Here is a 12,742-nt window from a genome sequence, read left to right on the forward strand (position 1 = left end):
CACCCACCAATGAAGAAGATCCATTTAAATAAAGAGCAAGTCTCTGAGACAGGAGAAAGCCAAAGGGCTAGTAGCATCACAGGTAGTTATCTGGGCTTTCACCCTTGGTGGGGGGGGAAGGAAGAAGGGGAGAAAACAGTCTTTCCCTTCGCCCCTGCATCTTCAACATGCAACAATGCAGTGCGTATTGTAAGCCTAACTTTTAGCATATTGTTTTCATTAGGCCCCACCAAAAGTTTGGGTATAGGAATTTTTATAGGAATGACTCTGCTGAATGGGAATAAAATCGTATTTCCATCGCATACCTCTCAACTTTGAAAATTTATCTGCAAGATGAATCTTTTCTGCTTTAGAAGATACCTGATTTGTATATTGTCACAGGAAAAATCAAATGATTCCTTTTCACTTCAATGGCCTGTTTAGTGGAATCATCAGTCTTTCACTGCTTGAGGCTGAGAAGATGCCACATACTTTGACTGACAAAAAGGAATACAACTTAAGAGAAACAAGAACGTTAGAGTTAAAATAGGGTGTGTGGTTTAATTAATGATGCAAACGAGTAAAGTTGCAAAAATTGGCCCACTATATTTCCCTTGCATTTGTTCTTATTCAGAACATAGGAACTCCCAGACTGGATCAAACCAGTTGTCCAGCTCTTCCCGTATTCTGTTTCTGACAGTGGCTAGTATCAGATGCTTCAGAGGGAAGTGCAAGAAACCCCTGAGAGGATCATTATGGAATAACTAACCCAGAGGGAAAGTTTCCTCATAAATCTGACTGGTTATTGTTATACTAGGCCCTGAAACATGAGGGCTTCTATCCCTTATATATTTTATACTATCTAATGTAGCTGTAGATGTTCTCATTATCCATAGCAATGTCTAATCCCTTCTCTTCCCTTTTCTTTGTCACTTTTTATTTCATTTTATTTTATGTTTTGGTGTCTCTTTTCCATTGAATTTTTGTCTGTTTTCTAACATCTAATTTCTTAATGTTTAATAATCCCCTTTTCATTATTCCTGTTCCATTCTTTCTTTCCCTGTATTGTACTTCTCTCCTTCCATAATGTTGTCTTTCAAACTCGTTTAGTAGTGTTCCCTCTTCTCATTCTTCCCTTGTCCTCTTCTGCCTCCATTTTTCACCTCTCATGCACTTTCCAACTTTCCCGAGTCACTCTCACCACTATCCTACTCAGTCACTTCCTCTCTCGTGGGTACGTCTGTGCTGGAGCAGGAAGTTGTAATTTCCAGCTCGAGGAGACATACCTGTGCTAGCACTGATGGAGCTACACTAAAAATAGTGTAGCTGTCACAGCACGAATGACAGCAGGGACTAGCCGCCCTGAGGATGCACCCATCCAAGACGGTAGGTACGTACTCAGGCAGCTAGCCCCTCCTGCCTAATTTGAGTACAGTAGTGCATGATGCCTCCTTGAACTGAATTTTACATCTCTAGCTCGAACTGTAGACATACCCCCGCTCTAGTATATCCTACCGTTTCAGTCATCCACTCACTCATTCCGCATTGCCCAGCACTCGTATTTGCACTCTTCTCTCATTCTACTCACTTGCAACAACTCTTATGCATCACTTATTTCTAACCCCTACCTAGCATGTATTCATCGCATCCTGCAGGTACCTGGTCTAGAGAAAATGGAGGGAAGAGATGTAGCTGTTGATACCACAAGAGTCTTGAGACTCTTGGGAGCCACAGCAGCAGGAATTTCTACCTCAATCCCAAGCAAGGAAATACAGCCCCCCTTTCTCACCTCCATAGGTATGGGAATCAGAAGGGAGCCAAGGGTCTTGCTTTTTGGTTGGTGGTGTTGGTGGAGGAGATGCGAGTTCACTGTTGGGAAAGGGGTGGCTATTCTCCATTACCACATAGTGAGAGGGTAAGGGCTGAAGAGGTTCAACCTAGCAGCAGGTGTCTGAGCACAGCAAACACTATGATAAATGCTCAGGTCAATTTGTCTGACCTAGAACCTGAATATCTATAACCACTCAGTTCACTCACCTTTGATGAGCTGGGCACCGGTAAAGGAGCAGCAGTGACCAGCTAACTGGCCACACAGCCCAGGAAAGAGACTGACACACCAGAAACATGGCAGATGCCCAGCACACCAGTCTGGGCCTTCCAATGAACTGAAAAGACATGTAATTTTTCACACAAATATCCCACCTCACTCACTATGTATCCATAATAATCTATTTTAATTGTTCTAATGCAACAGATTAAATGGTTTTTAATGGTGCCTCCATGACAGGCTGTCATACAACAAAAGCAACTGTAACATAAGATGGCTTTTTTTTTTTTGTATTTGCTACAATAATTATTTCCAATTTGACACTTCAAGTGAAATGCTTCTGTTTGCCTTTTTAAAGGGAGAAAAAAAACCAGAGGTAGTGATTCCTTTGAAAATATGGAGCCTAAAAACATGACATGTGCTTGATTTCAACATGACTATGGCTTTAGAAAGGACATATGTTATCCATTAACTGGCCAAGGTTACTTTGGTTTCCCTGTATAACTCTTTCAAGTTGTTTAAAGTTAATGAAAAATGACTAAGCACATTAGCTGGCTTCCTAATGAGAACTCCACATGCACAGTGCTTTAGTGGTTGGAAAGTAAAAGCTGAATATTCACTTTTAATTAACTGCTGTTCCTGTACTTTAAATATTTGAATAATAGTGTAAAGCTACCGTGCATTTGTAGTTCAAGCTATCTAGACAGACATAAATCAAAGCATTTACATAGAATTCACTGCTTCAACACAAATGCATTATGATTACAGGTTTGTTATTCAGTTTTGTTCTATAGACACATACTTTCCCATATTTGTACTGTTTATGGACAGATATGTACATTTGTATGTAATATGACTGTAAAGGATTATTTCATCATAAAGAGCACTCTTCAGAGATCATATTTTTCATGTGACAGGTAGTTTTGAGACCACATGTCCCAAATTCACTAAAGCACATAGACAACTACTTAAAAGCACCAAACATTACACAGAAAATACAGGGCCATACATCAAAAATGTGTCTGCTAAAACAAAAACAGCCTAATTAGAAAATTTAAAAGCATAAGACATCATCTTTTTCAATACTGAAGGAAAGTAGATCTTTTATTTATAAAACTGTTTTTAGCCCAAAGGGGAGGTAGTTAATTTTAAAAACATTTAAAAATAATTTAGTGTATTTTTAGAAAACAAATTAGCATCTTTCAGTGGAGCCTTTATGCTTTCATTTTAGAGCTTATACTTTATTTAAAAAGTAGTGCACTATTGATCTAACATATTCACAGACGTGACATAGAAAAAGCATGGAGCCTATTTGACCATCTTTCCAAGAGAGAGATCTGAATAGCAAAGCAACTGCTGGAGGGCTATTTATTGGGAAGAATTCTAGTAGGTAGTTCATCCATCTGTCTGTCTATCAGAGGTGATGTGAGAAGTCTTATTCTAGGCTAGTGTAAGGTGCCTTTGCAGAAACCTGATTTATAGGTACCTGTAACCAGTGATGAGCTGCCAAAATCTTAACAGCTGGTTCCCTCCTCACCCCACGAGGGGGTCGTTGCCCACCCCCACCCTCCAGGATTCCTGCCCCATCCAATCCCCCGCGTATCTTGACGCCACTCCCCCCCCGGACCCCTGCCCCATCCATCCCCCTCCCCTGACTGCCCCCAGAACCGGGCAGGAGGGTCTCGTGGGCCACTGTAGTGGGTGCCCAACCCGCCCCTAAGAGCCAGAGGGACCTGCCGGGGGGGGGGGGCGAGGTGGGGAGTCCTGGCTGTGCTTACCTGGGGCAACTCCCAGGAAGCATCCGGCAGGTCCCCCTGGCTCCTAGGGGCGGGGGAGTGTAGGTAGGGGGGAACAGAGGGAGCGGCTGCTCCCCCCACTGATCATATCAAAAGTGGCGCCTTAGGTGCCAACTCCGTGGGTGCTCCGGGGCTAGAGCTCCCATGGGGAAAATTTGGTGGGTGCAGAGCACCCACCGGCAGCTCCCCGCCCCACGCCCGGCTCCAGCTCACCTCACCTCTGCTCCACCTCCTCCCCTGAACACGCCGCCCCGCTCTGCTTCTCCACCCCCCGGCTTCCTGCGAATCAGCTGTTTGCATGGGAAGCCTGGGAGGGCTGAGAAGCAGGTGGCGGCTTCGTGCTCAGGCCCAGGGAGGCAGAGGTGAGCTGGGGTGGGGAGCGGTTCCCCTGCATGCCTCCCAGGTTACCTGCTGCGGCATGGGCGGCCCTCCTCGCGCCCCCCCCCGCCCCAGATCCCCTCCGGTTCTAAAAGGGCTTCTAAATTTAACAACCGGTTCCAGTGAACCGGTGTGAACCGGCTCCAGCTCACCACTGCTTGTAATATAATCTCATTTTATTCCCACATGAGAACATATTCCTTAAACAGCTGTAAATAAAAATCCTATTTGAAATTATGAAGATTAAATGACTGAACATCCAAAGAGCCATAAATATGAGTATCAGACTGAAGAATATTTTTTTTATTCTCAACTTCATGTGCACATGTACTTTCCAAATGTCAACGGATCAAATTCGAGGATGATGTTCTGCACAACTCCATTGGCTCTTGGAAGGTACACATCCAGAGAAGAAGAATTATTATTTAAAATCAAATTGCTACTTAAATGTGTGCATATATACACACATACATGGAATTGAGAATTTATATGCAAATGATTTTCCAAATGAACACCCTTATTTAATTATCTAACATCTCCCCCGCTCGCTTCCTCAAAAAAAGGAAACTCGAACAATTCACTCAAGAGATGTATTTAGACTGAATTAGACTCTAGCTGCTTCAAACCAGCCAGGGAGAGTGCTTATTCACTTAAGCTGAAATTTAACCTCTTTGAACAAAGCCACAGTGATCTGGTGTCATGAGGTGGGGGGAAGCAGGATAGAATCTATGTCCTTGGACTTGCTTTAGGCAGCACTGCAGTCCTTCCACAGCTGCTCTGCCAACTGATGTATGGAATAGCAGTCATGGTCCGTCTGCTCCCTTTGGGTTTGGGCCATTGGGTCTGTTTATCTGTATATGAGATCTCCCACAGAGAGAGAGAGATTGGGCACCTTGTTTGCATCACAACAAGTATTTTAGACCAAATGTTCAAAAGGGCCTCCATTTTATGTGTGTACAAAGCTGTATTTATAGGCAAAAATGCCCATTTTTCTCCTCATGGCAATTTGGGGTTTGCATGTGTCAAGTTTCTGAAAATACGTCTCTTAATGCCTTATCATCTCAAGTTCTTCAAATTAACAGAGGGATGTTGGAACTAGAATGGACCTAGCCCAGAAAATCATAATGATCCAGATTATCTGGTCCAGCCAGGCAATGCACAGTACAGAAACAGAGGTGAGCAGTGAGTATAAAACCCTGATCCTTGGGATATGGACTGACTGAACTCATAATGAAATTTCGAGAAGGCTAAAGATTGCTCTAAGTTGTGACTGATTGTCTGGACACAATGACTTCTTAGGACCAGAGGCACATCGCTTTTCCCCTGGCTGTACCCCCTATGCTATCTAACTGAATGTTACTCCAGAGATTTCCCCTATGTAAGGGGAATCTACAGGCTGAGCAACCTGCCTTTTTACTATAAGACACATAGGGCCTAGAGTGAGCCTGAGAATCTGGCCCTAATATACTTAATAATTTTTTGGGGGCTTAGGTATGACTATCAGTAATAACAAAAGGAGAGTGTCTGATCGGAACTGACTGTACCAGATCCACAGTTAGGAAACTGAAGTCCAGATAAAGAACTTTCAAACAGAGACAGATATGGTCATTGTGTATTAACCGAGTGTGCATCCTTCCTGCTCCCCCCCAAAAAACATTCAACTTTTCTTTTTGATAATAGATAATTTCACTGCAATAATCATGGCATTCCCTATACAATGTAGAGAAAATACTGCAAACACTGCAGTAAAGTAATCTAGTTATCCACAACAAAGTAAAATAGTTTAAGGGTGATCACTGTGTAGACAGACAGACAGAGACAGACACACACAGTGTATTTGATATCTACATAACATTGTGTTCTTTTTACAATTAATGCCTCTCCAAAGTCTTACTGTGTCAGAGTTAAGTAGACAGATGAACAAAGAGGGGCTTTCCTATGGCCCGAAGGTAGTATGTGTGGGCTCTGTTAGATGTGGCCTTCTGTATGTTGGCTAAGCAGCTGGCTCAGTGCACAAGCCCAAAAAGGTGCCTACTGGAAAACTCCAGAACTGTTGAGGGGAAGGGGTGGGATGGGGAAGGTGTGTGCATGTCCTGTAAATATGTTTCCCATCACTTGCACAACACAATGCGCTATCGTCAGCCTGACCTTCTTCCCCATCTCACTGGGCCACTATACCTATGGATGTTACTTAGCTAAGTATATTCTGTACTTAGCCCAATTGCAAGGGAGACAAATACATCATCATTTGACTGTATTTTCCTTTAGAAAATAAAGCTTTTCTTGCGGCGGTGGCAGAGGGCCAGAAAAGGAGTGCCATTATTTCCAGTTGTCATTTTGGGGTGACTGGGCTGCTTCCTGCCAGCCTCAGTTACTAGCAATGGCAGAAGGCTCTATTGCTCCATTTTCATTAGGGGGGGGAACTGCCCCAGACCAAATCTATGACCCCTCCTCCTTCTTAATTTTAGCAGAGTAGAGGCTCTTTGACGTCAGGGGTCATGGCTCTTCATCCTATTGAGCTTGGACAGGGAGACATCCATTTTGGCAAACGTAACTTCTTTAAAATGTCCTCCCTGGCTCAGGGAAAAGCCTATCTTTTGTGTTAGGATGTAGGGGGATGTCATTCCATTGCGGATTGACTTTACACAGTTACTTGTATGGAACAGTCCACAGGCCAGCAGGAAGACAGCAATTTAGGGAGGGACAGAGCCCCCAAAACTTAACATTCCACTTAGTTTTACAGGAATAGTTGATAAAATAAATGGACTAACTAATTCTCAATTCATTGTATTACATCTACAGTCGATTAGAAATATATATTCAAAAGTTACTTCATATCCTTCATTATTCTACAAGTCTCCTTTAGTTATTTTGGTGTTTCACTATTGAAATGATAGCTTCACTTCTTATCACCTCTTCCTGCATTAGCAGAAAAAATCAGTGAAGTTGTCAGGTAGGTAAATAGTTCTGGGAAGTTAGAAAATATTTTATTTTTACTTTAGAAAAATAGTCTTCAAAAATACATTGTTGAACTCATGGGCTTTTACTAAAGTAGATTTTTATATTATGTACAATAAGGCAGTCTATCAAATAGTGTTCTTTCCTTTCAATAAAAGTGAACATTGTTTAGTTCTATTTGGCTAAGAGATGGGTGGGATGTAGTTTATTCATCATACTGAAAGGAAGCAGGAAAATATGTTGAGAATAATTTACTGCTTTGCTACTGTTACTTTAACATACAGTATTATCTTTTATATATGAAATCGTCAACATCCAAAAAACTAACTTTTTTTTTAGGATTGAAAAAAATATATAATAGAAAAACCTATACCAGTGTTTAGAATTCATTAAGAAAAAATACACTGTATGCCATAGTAGTTCATCAGAAGTATACATGGTCTAGGAACTGTATGAACAATCATGGGTAAAGCTACGATTTTGTCACGGAGGTTGCGCAAGTCACGGAATCCTGGACTTCCAGAGACCTCTGTGACTTCAGCCCACAGCAGCTGGGAGTTGCAGGGTCCCTCTGCCCCCCCCCCCCGAGGGTGGTGGAGGTACCCCTCAGCTTGCGGCCCCTGGGATCTCTGATCCACCGCAGGCAGTGGGGGACCCTGGAGCCCCAAGCCCCCATGGGTGGTAAGGGCCCCTGGAGCTCTGAGCTGCCCAGCCATGTGGGTGGTGTGGGGACTCCGCAGCTCCCCATTTTGCCATGGACATTTTTAGTAAGTCATGGACAGTCATGGCTTCTGTGAATTTTTCTTTATCGCCCGTGACCTGTCCATGACTTTTACTAAAAATATCCGTGACAAAATCTTAGCCTTACTCATGGTATACTGACCGACCTCCCCAAATTTTGTATCTTTGTTGAACCTGCAATATTTGGCTAGTTTTCATCAAATAACAGAAGAAATGCAAAGTTCAATAATTTTGTTTACAATGTAGTTTTCCATGGCACAAAATATCCACTTCTTTGTCCTTTCTCCCTAAATTGAAAAGCTATTTTAATGATCTGAGGTTTATTTATTCTAATTACATAAACCTACAAATCCCTTTTTTCTCTTTATTATACCCCAATTTGTAAGGGTTTTCCAAGAAACCATGCCATGTGCTTTTGTTTTACTGTACATAACTATTAACAGAAGAAAATCTATAAATCACAATTAGAAAATGAAAAAATTTGTTCTGCAATCAGCTAGTAGAAAACATAGAAAGGTGTGAGCTACAATTGAGCTTTAGTAATGTAATTCTATGTAACCCAAGAACATTCCATTTTAATTGGATTTAATTTACTTTGTAGTGTTACCTGAAGAAGGATAATCAAACTTTCAATTAATTAAAGGAGCACATAAAAGAAGTTGGATCGAGGTAATCTAATCCACCAGTGTCTATTTTGCACTCACTTGGAGCTGTAAAACAATGGCTCATATTTTTCTCTGTTTGACTCTGTTGAAGGTTCTGAACAGATTCCTTCAGAGGTTCTTGAAACATAGGTGTGGTCTGAACTCTTGAAACTGGTATTATTACTAGAATGCTGTTGTCCACAACTCTTGAGACCTTTGCATATTCCTTGCTGGTTCCAGGGACAGTACAGTTTTCAGGTTTGCCACTATTTTCTTTCTGTTTCGGTAATACAGCTAACGCCCCGTCTTGGTTGACTTTGTGAATTTCTACATAATCCATTAGTTTCGCAGACAAAAAAGGTGACTTCTCATTGGGCAGCAATTGCATTCTGTCTTGGTTAACTCTGGAGTGCAAGCTCTCCACTTCTCCTTTCTTGTCCAGTTTTTCCTCACTGATGGTTTCAGTGGGTTTAGAATATTGTGACTGATTTTCTTCATTTCCCCCCAAAACTGATGAAACATTCACATTCATGGTGCCAATGGCTATCTTACAAACATCCGTAATGTTGTGGTAGGAGCATTTAGGAGTCTGGTTGTTAGGTAGCTGAGCTCCAGGCCCTGTAGATAACTTTGCACCACCAATGCTAAAATAAGGTATAATCTCTTTTAGGTCTGTGCTCTGAATTCTGCAGCTGCTTTTTCTCGCATTATTTTCTGGAATTTCACTGATATCTGGTGTTTGAAATGCTGATGGAGGAATTCTGGGCTCCCTGCTCCTCTCAGAGAGCAGGAAAGGGCTGTCACAGCTCCCTCTCCCTGAGTCACTGTCTGTTTCCTTGTGTGCTAACTTCATATTTTTACTGGGATGACCTTTTTCATGACTTGGCATCAGTTGCTGATCCTCACTGTCATCTACCTCCAGAAATTCTACCAGTAGGTCCTCACAGTCTGATGTTGGAGGGAAGTCTTGGCAACCCAGAGCACTCAAAAACTCATCGGACCTCCCTGTCTGAGGGGATAATAACAATATACATTACAATCGCATTTGTGGCCAACTGTAAGATTTATCAGTTATTAGTATTTCTCTCCCACCCTGACCGCAGTGATTAGTCTACACCTATAACATGGAAAACATGCTTGAATGCTGCAGTTGCTGTAACGTGTGCAGTTATACGGTTAAGGCTACTCTGAACCTAACCTTGTTTTGGTACAAAACATAGTGGGAGCCTACAAGCACCTCATGTGAACCCCTTGTTCAGGGGCCAGATAGCCCCAAAACTTGTGCTTATGGCACAAAAGGACCAGGGGAATCTAGTGATGACAATGGTACTAGGCAGCCATGGGGAGGGGAAGGACAGGATGATGGAAGACTATGGCCCAGCCACCTCTTCTCCACTGGACAGCAGAGCATTGTGGGAAGCATATACTGTATCCTAAAAAAAAGAGCTGACAAGAGTCACTCAGGCATTAAGTGCCCCTGGTGCTCTAGGAGGCATTATGACAGCCACTGGGGTGACCTTTTTCATGACTTGGCATCAGTTGCTGATCCTCACTGTCCTCTGCCTCCAGAAATTCTACCCGTGCCACTAGTCCTCCTTTTCTTTCTGCGAATACAGACTAACACGGCTGCTACTCTGAAAATGCCTCTGAGAGTAACTGCTGGTACCCCTCTTCAAATCCACCCCCCCCCCCCAGTGAAGGCAGTAGCTTAAAGGCATGTCCTGTCCATATAATCAACCTGGCCATTTTACTTATTCCTCAAACAAATTTAAGCTATAAAGTACCTAGTTAGGCTTGTTCCAGTATTAAATGCAAATGCCATCTTTGTTGCATTCATTATTACAAAGCTTGGCAAAGTATGTAGCACTGAATTCCACTATATTCTTTAGTAATACCCACCTCTAGCAGATGTGTATCAAGTCCCTTTATCTTGGGCCCTGGGACTGGTGGTAAGATGCAGGTTACCATACTGAAAAAAACAAAGGCAGAGAACATAAGAAGTGAACGCACAGACCCTATTGCCTGAACTGCTAGCCTATTTCAATACCAGTTCAAACATTTCTAATGTATTTGATACCTTTCTTATTAGACCCCAGCCCACTGTGTAACCCCTTCCCAGGACAGCGTCAGCCAGGTATAGCTCAGTAAACATTTTAAAGTGCCTTACATATCTATACAGGAAAGGGAATAGTACAAATACTGTTGTGAAGGTAATTACTTATAAACTGGAAATGTAAAAAAATTTGATGACAACCACTGTAAGTGATATACATTGTCAGAATCACTTATTTCTATTATTACAAACATTTGGAATAGTACGGCACCTAACATCATTTTGGTGCTGAAATGCAGCTATCTCACGTGTGGACCACAGCAGCTGCTAAAACCATACAGCAACACTACACAACATTTTGATGATGCAACTGAAGAAAAATGCACTATTCAACTGAAACTGAATGGAGTAATTAAAATTCACTCTGATTGTAATCTGTGATTTTGGCACAAGTCTTAAACTTCAAATAGTGTGCCCAGGCCTCAGGCTAATGTGCTTTTTCAATCACTAAACAGTTCCAGTTCACAGGGGAATAATCTGAGGGCTTGTCTACACTTGCAGCACAACTTTAGCATTCAGCCCTGGTCTACACTACGAGTTTAGGTTGAATTTAGCAGCGTTAGATCGATTTAACCCTGCACCCGTCCACACAACAAAGCCATTTTTGTCGACTTAATGGGCTCTTAAAATTGATTTCTGTACTCCTCCCCGACGAGGGGATTAGCGCTGAAATCGACATTGCTGGGTTGAATTTGGGTTAGTGTGGACACAATTCGACCGTATTGGCCTCCGGGAGCTATCCCACGGTGCTCCATTGTGACCGCTCTGGACAGCACTCTCAACTCGGATGCACTGGCCAGGTAGACAGGAAAAGCCCCGCAAACTTTTGAATTTCATTTCCTGTTTGACCAGCAGGGCAAGCTGATCGTGCAGATCTCATCAGCATAGGTGACCATGGAGTCCCAGATAGCAAAAGAGCTCCAGCATGGACCGAACGGGAGGTACTGGATCTGATCGCTGTATGGGGAGACGAATCCGTGCTATCAGAACTCTGTTCCAAAAGATAAAATGCCAAAACATTTGAAAAAATCTCCAAGGGCATGAAGGACAGAGGCTACCACAGGGACCTGCAGCAATGCTGTGTGAAACTGAAGGAGCTCAGGCAAGCCTACCAAAAATCCCAAGAGGCAAACGCCCACTCGGGTTCAGAGCCCCAGACATGCCGCTTCTTTGATGAGCTGCATGCATTTATAGGGGGTGCCCCTACAACTACCCCACACCTATATGTGGACTCCTGCAAGGGAGTCTCTCGCAACAGGAATGAGGATTTTGGGGACGAGGAAGATGATAGCACACACCAGGCAAGCAGAGAAACTGTTCTCCCTGACAGACAGGAACTGTGTATCACCCTGGAGACAGTACCCTCCCAACCAGGGCTCCTGGACCTTGAAGACGGAGAAGGCACCTCTGGTGAGTGTACCTTTGTAAATATAATACACAGTTTAAAAGCAAGCGTGTTGAATGATTAATTTGCCCCGAAGACTTGGGATGCATTCGTGGCCAGTACAGCTACTAGAAAAGTCTGTTAACGTGTCTGGGGATGGAGCAGAAATCCTCCAGGGACATCTCAATGAAGCTGTTCTGGAGGGACTCCCAAAGCCTTTGCAAAAGGTTTCTGGGGAGAGCAGCCTCATTGCGTCCTCCATGGTAGTACACTTTACCATGCCAGGCCAGTAGCACGTAGTCTTGAATCATTGCATAACAAAGCATGGCAGTGTGTGGTCCTGTTGTTTGCTGGCATTCAAGCAACATCCGTTCTTTATCTCTGTGTGTTATCCTCAGGAGAGTGATATCATTCATGGTCACCTGGTTGAAACAGGGGAATTTTATTAAGGGGACATTCAGAGGTGGCCATTCCTGCTGGGCTGTTTGCCTGTGGCTGAAAAGAAATCATCCCCACTGTTAGCCACGTGGTGGGGGAAGGGGTGAAGCGATCATCCCAGAGAATTGGGTGTGTGTGAGGGGGTTAGTTGGGTTTATGCTGCACGTTAACCCAAAAACATCAGCCCATACTTTTAAAAGGCCAATGTGTCTCTTTCAATTTTACTCTCCCTTTTTTCCTCCTGCAGCGGCAAATGTTTCAATG

General features: G+C 43.0%; 1 protein-coding gene across 13 annotated transcripts in view; it reads right to left on the reverse strand.

Annotated features, from left to right (window-relative positions):
* Window positions 1-7,222: 7,222 nt before the first annotated feature.
* Window positions 7,223-12,742, reverse strand: part of PRLR (prolactin receptor) — a 318,467-nt gene continuing 312,947 nt past the window's right edge. For all 13 annotated transcript variants that reach the window (XM_084628839.1, XM_084628836.1, XM_084628834.1 and 10 more), the window contains 2 exons: window positions 10,443-10,512; window positions 7,223-9,552 (listed from right to left, as the gene is read on the reverse strand). In XM_084628839.1, the coding sequence (XP_084484965.1) occupies window positions 8,533-9,552; window positions 10,443-10,512 (1,090 nt within the window). In that variant the 3' untranslated portion in view covers window positions 7,223-8,532. The remainder of the gene's footprint in view (window positions 9,553-10,442; window positions 10,513-12,742) is intronic.

The sequence above is a fragment of the Lepidochelys olivacea genome (genome assembly GCF_965140295.1).
Source record: "Lepidochelys olivacea isolate rLepOli2 genome assembly, chromosome: 5".
NCBI classification, from domain to species: Eukaryota; Metazoa; Chordata; order Testudines; family Cheloniidae; genus Lepidochelys; species Lepidochelys olivacea.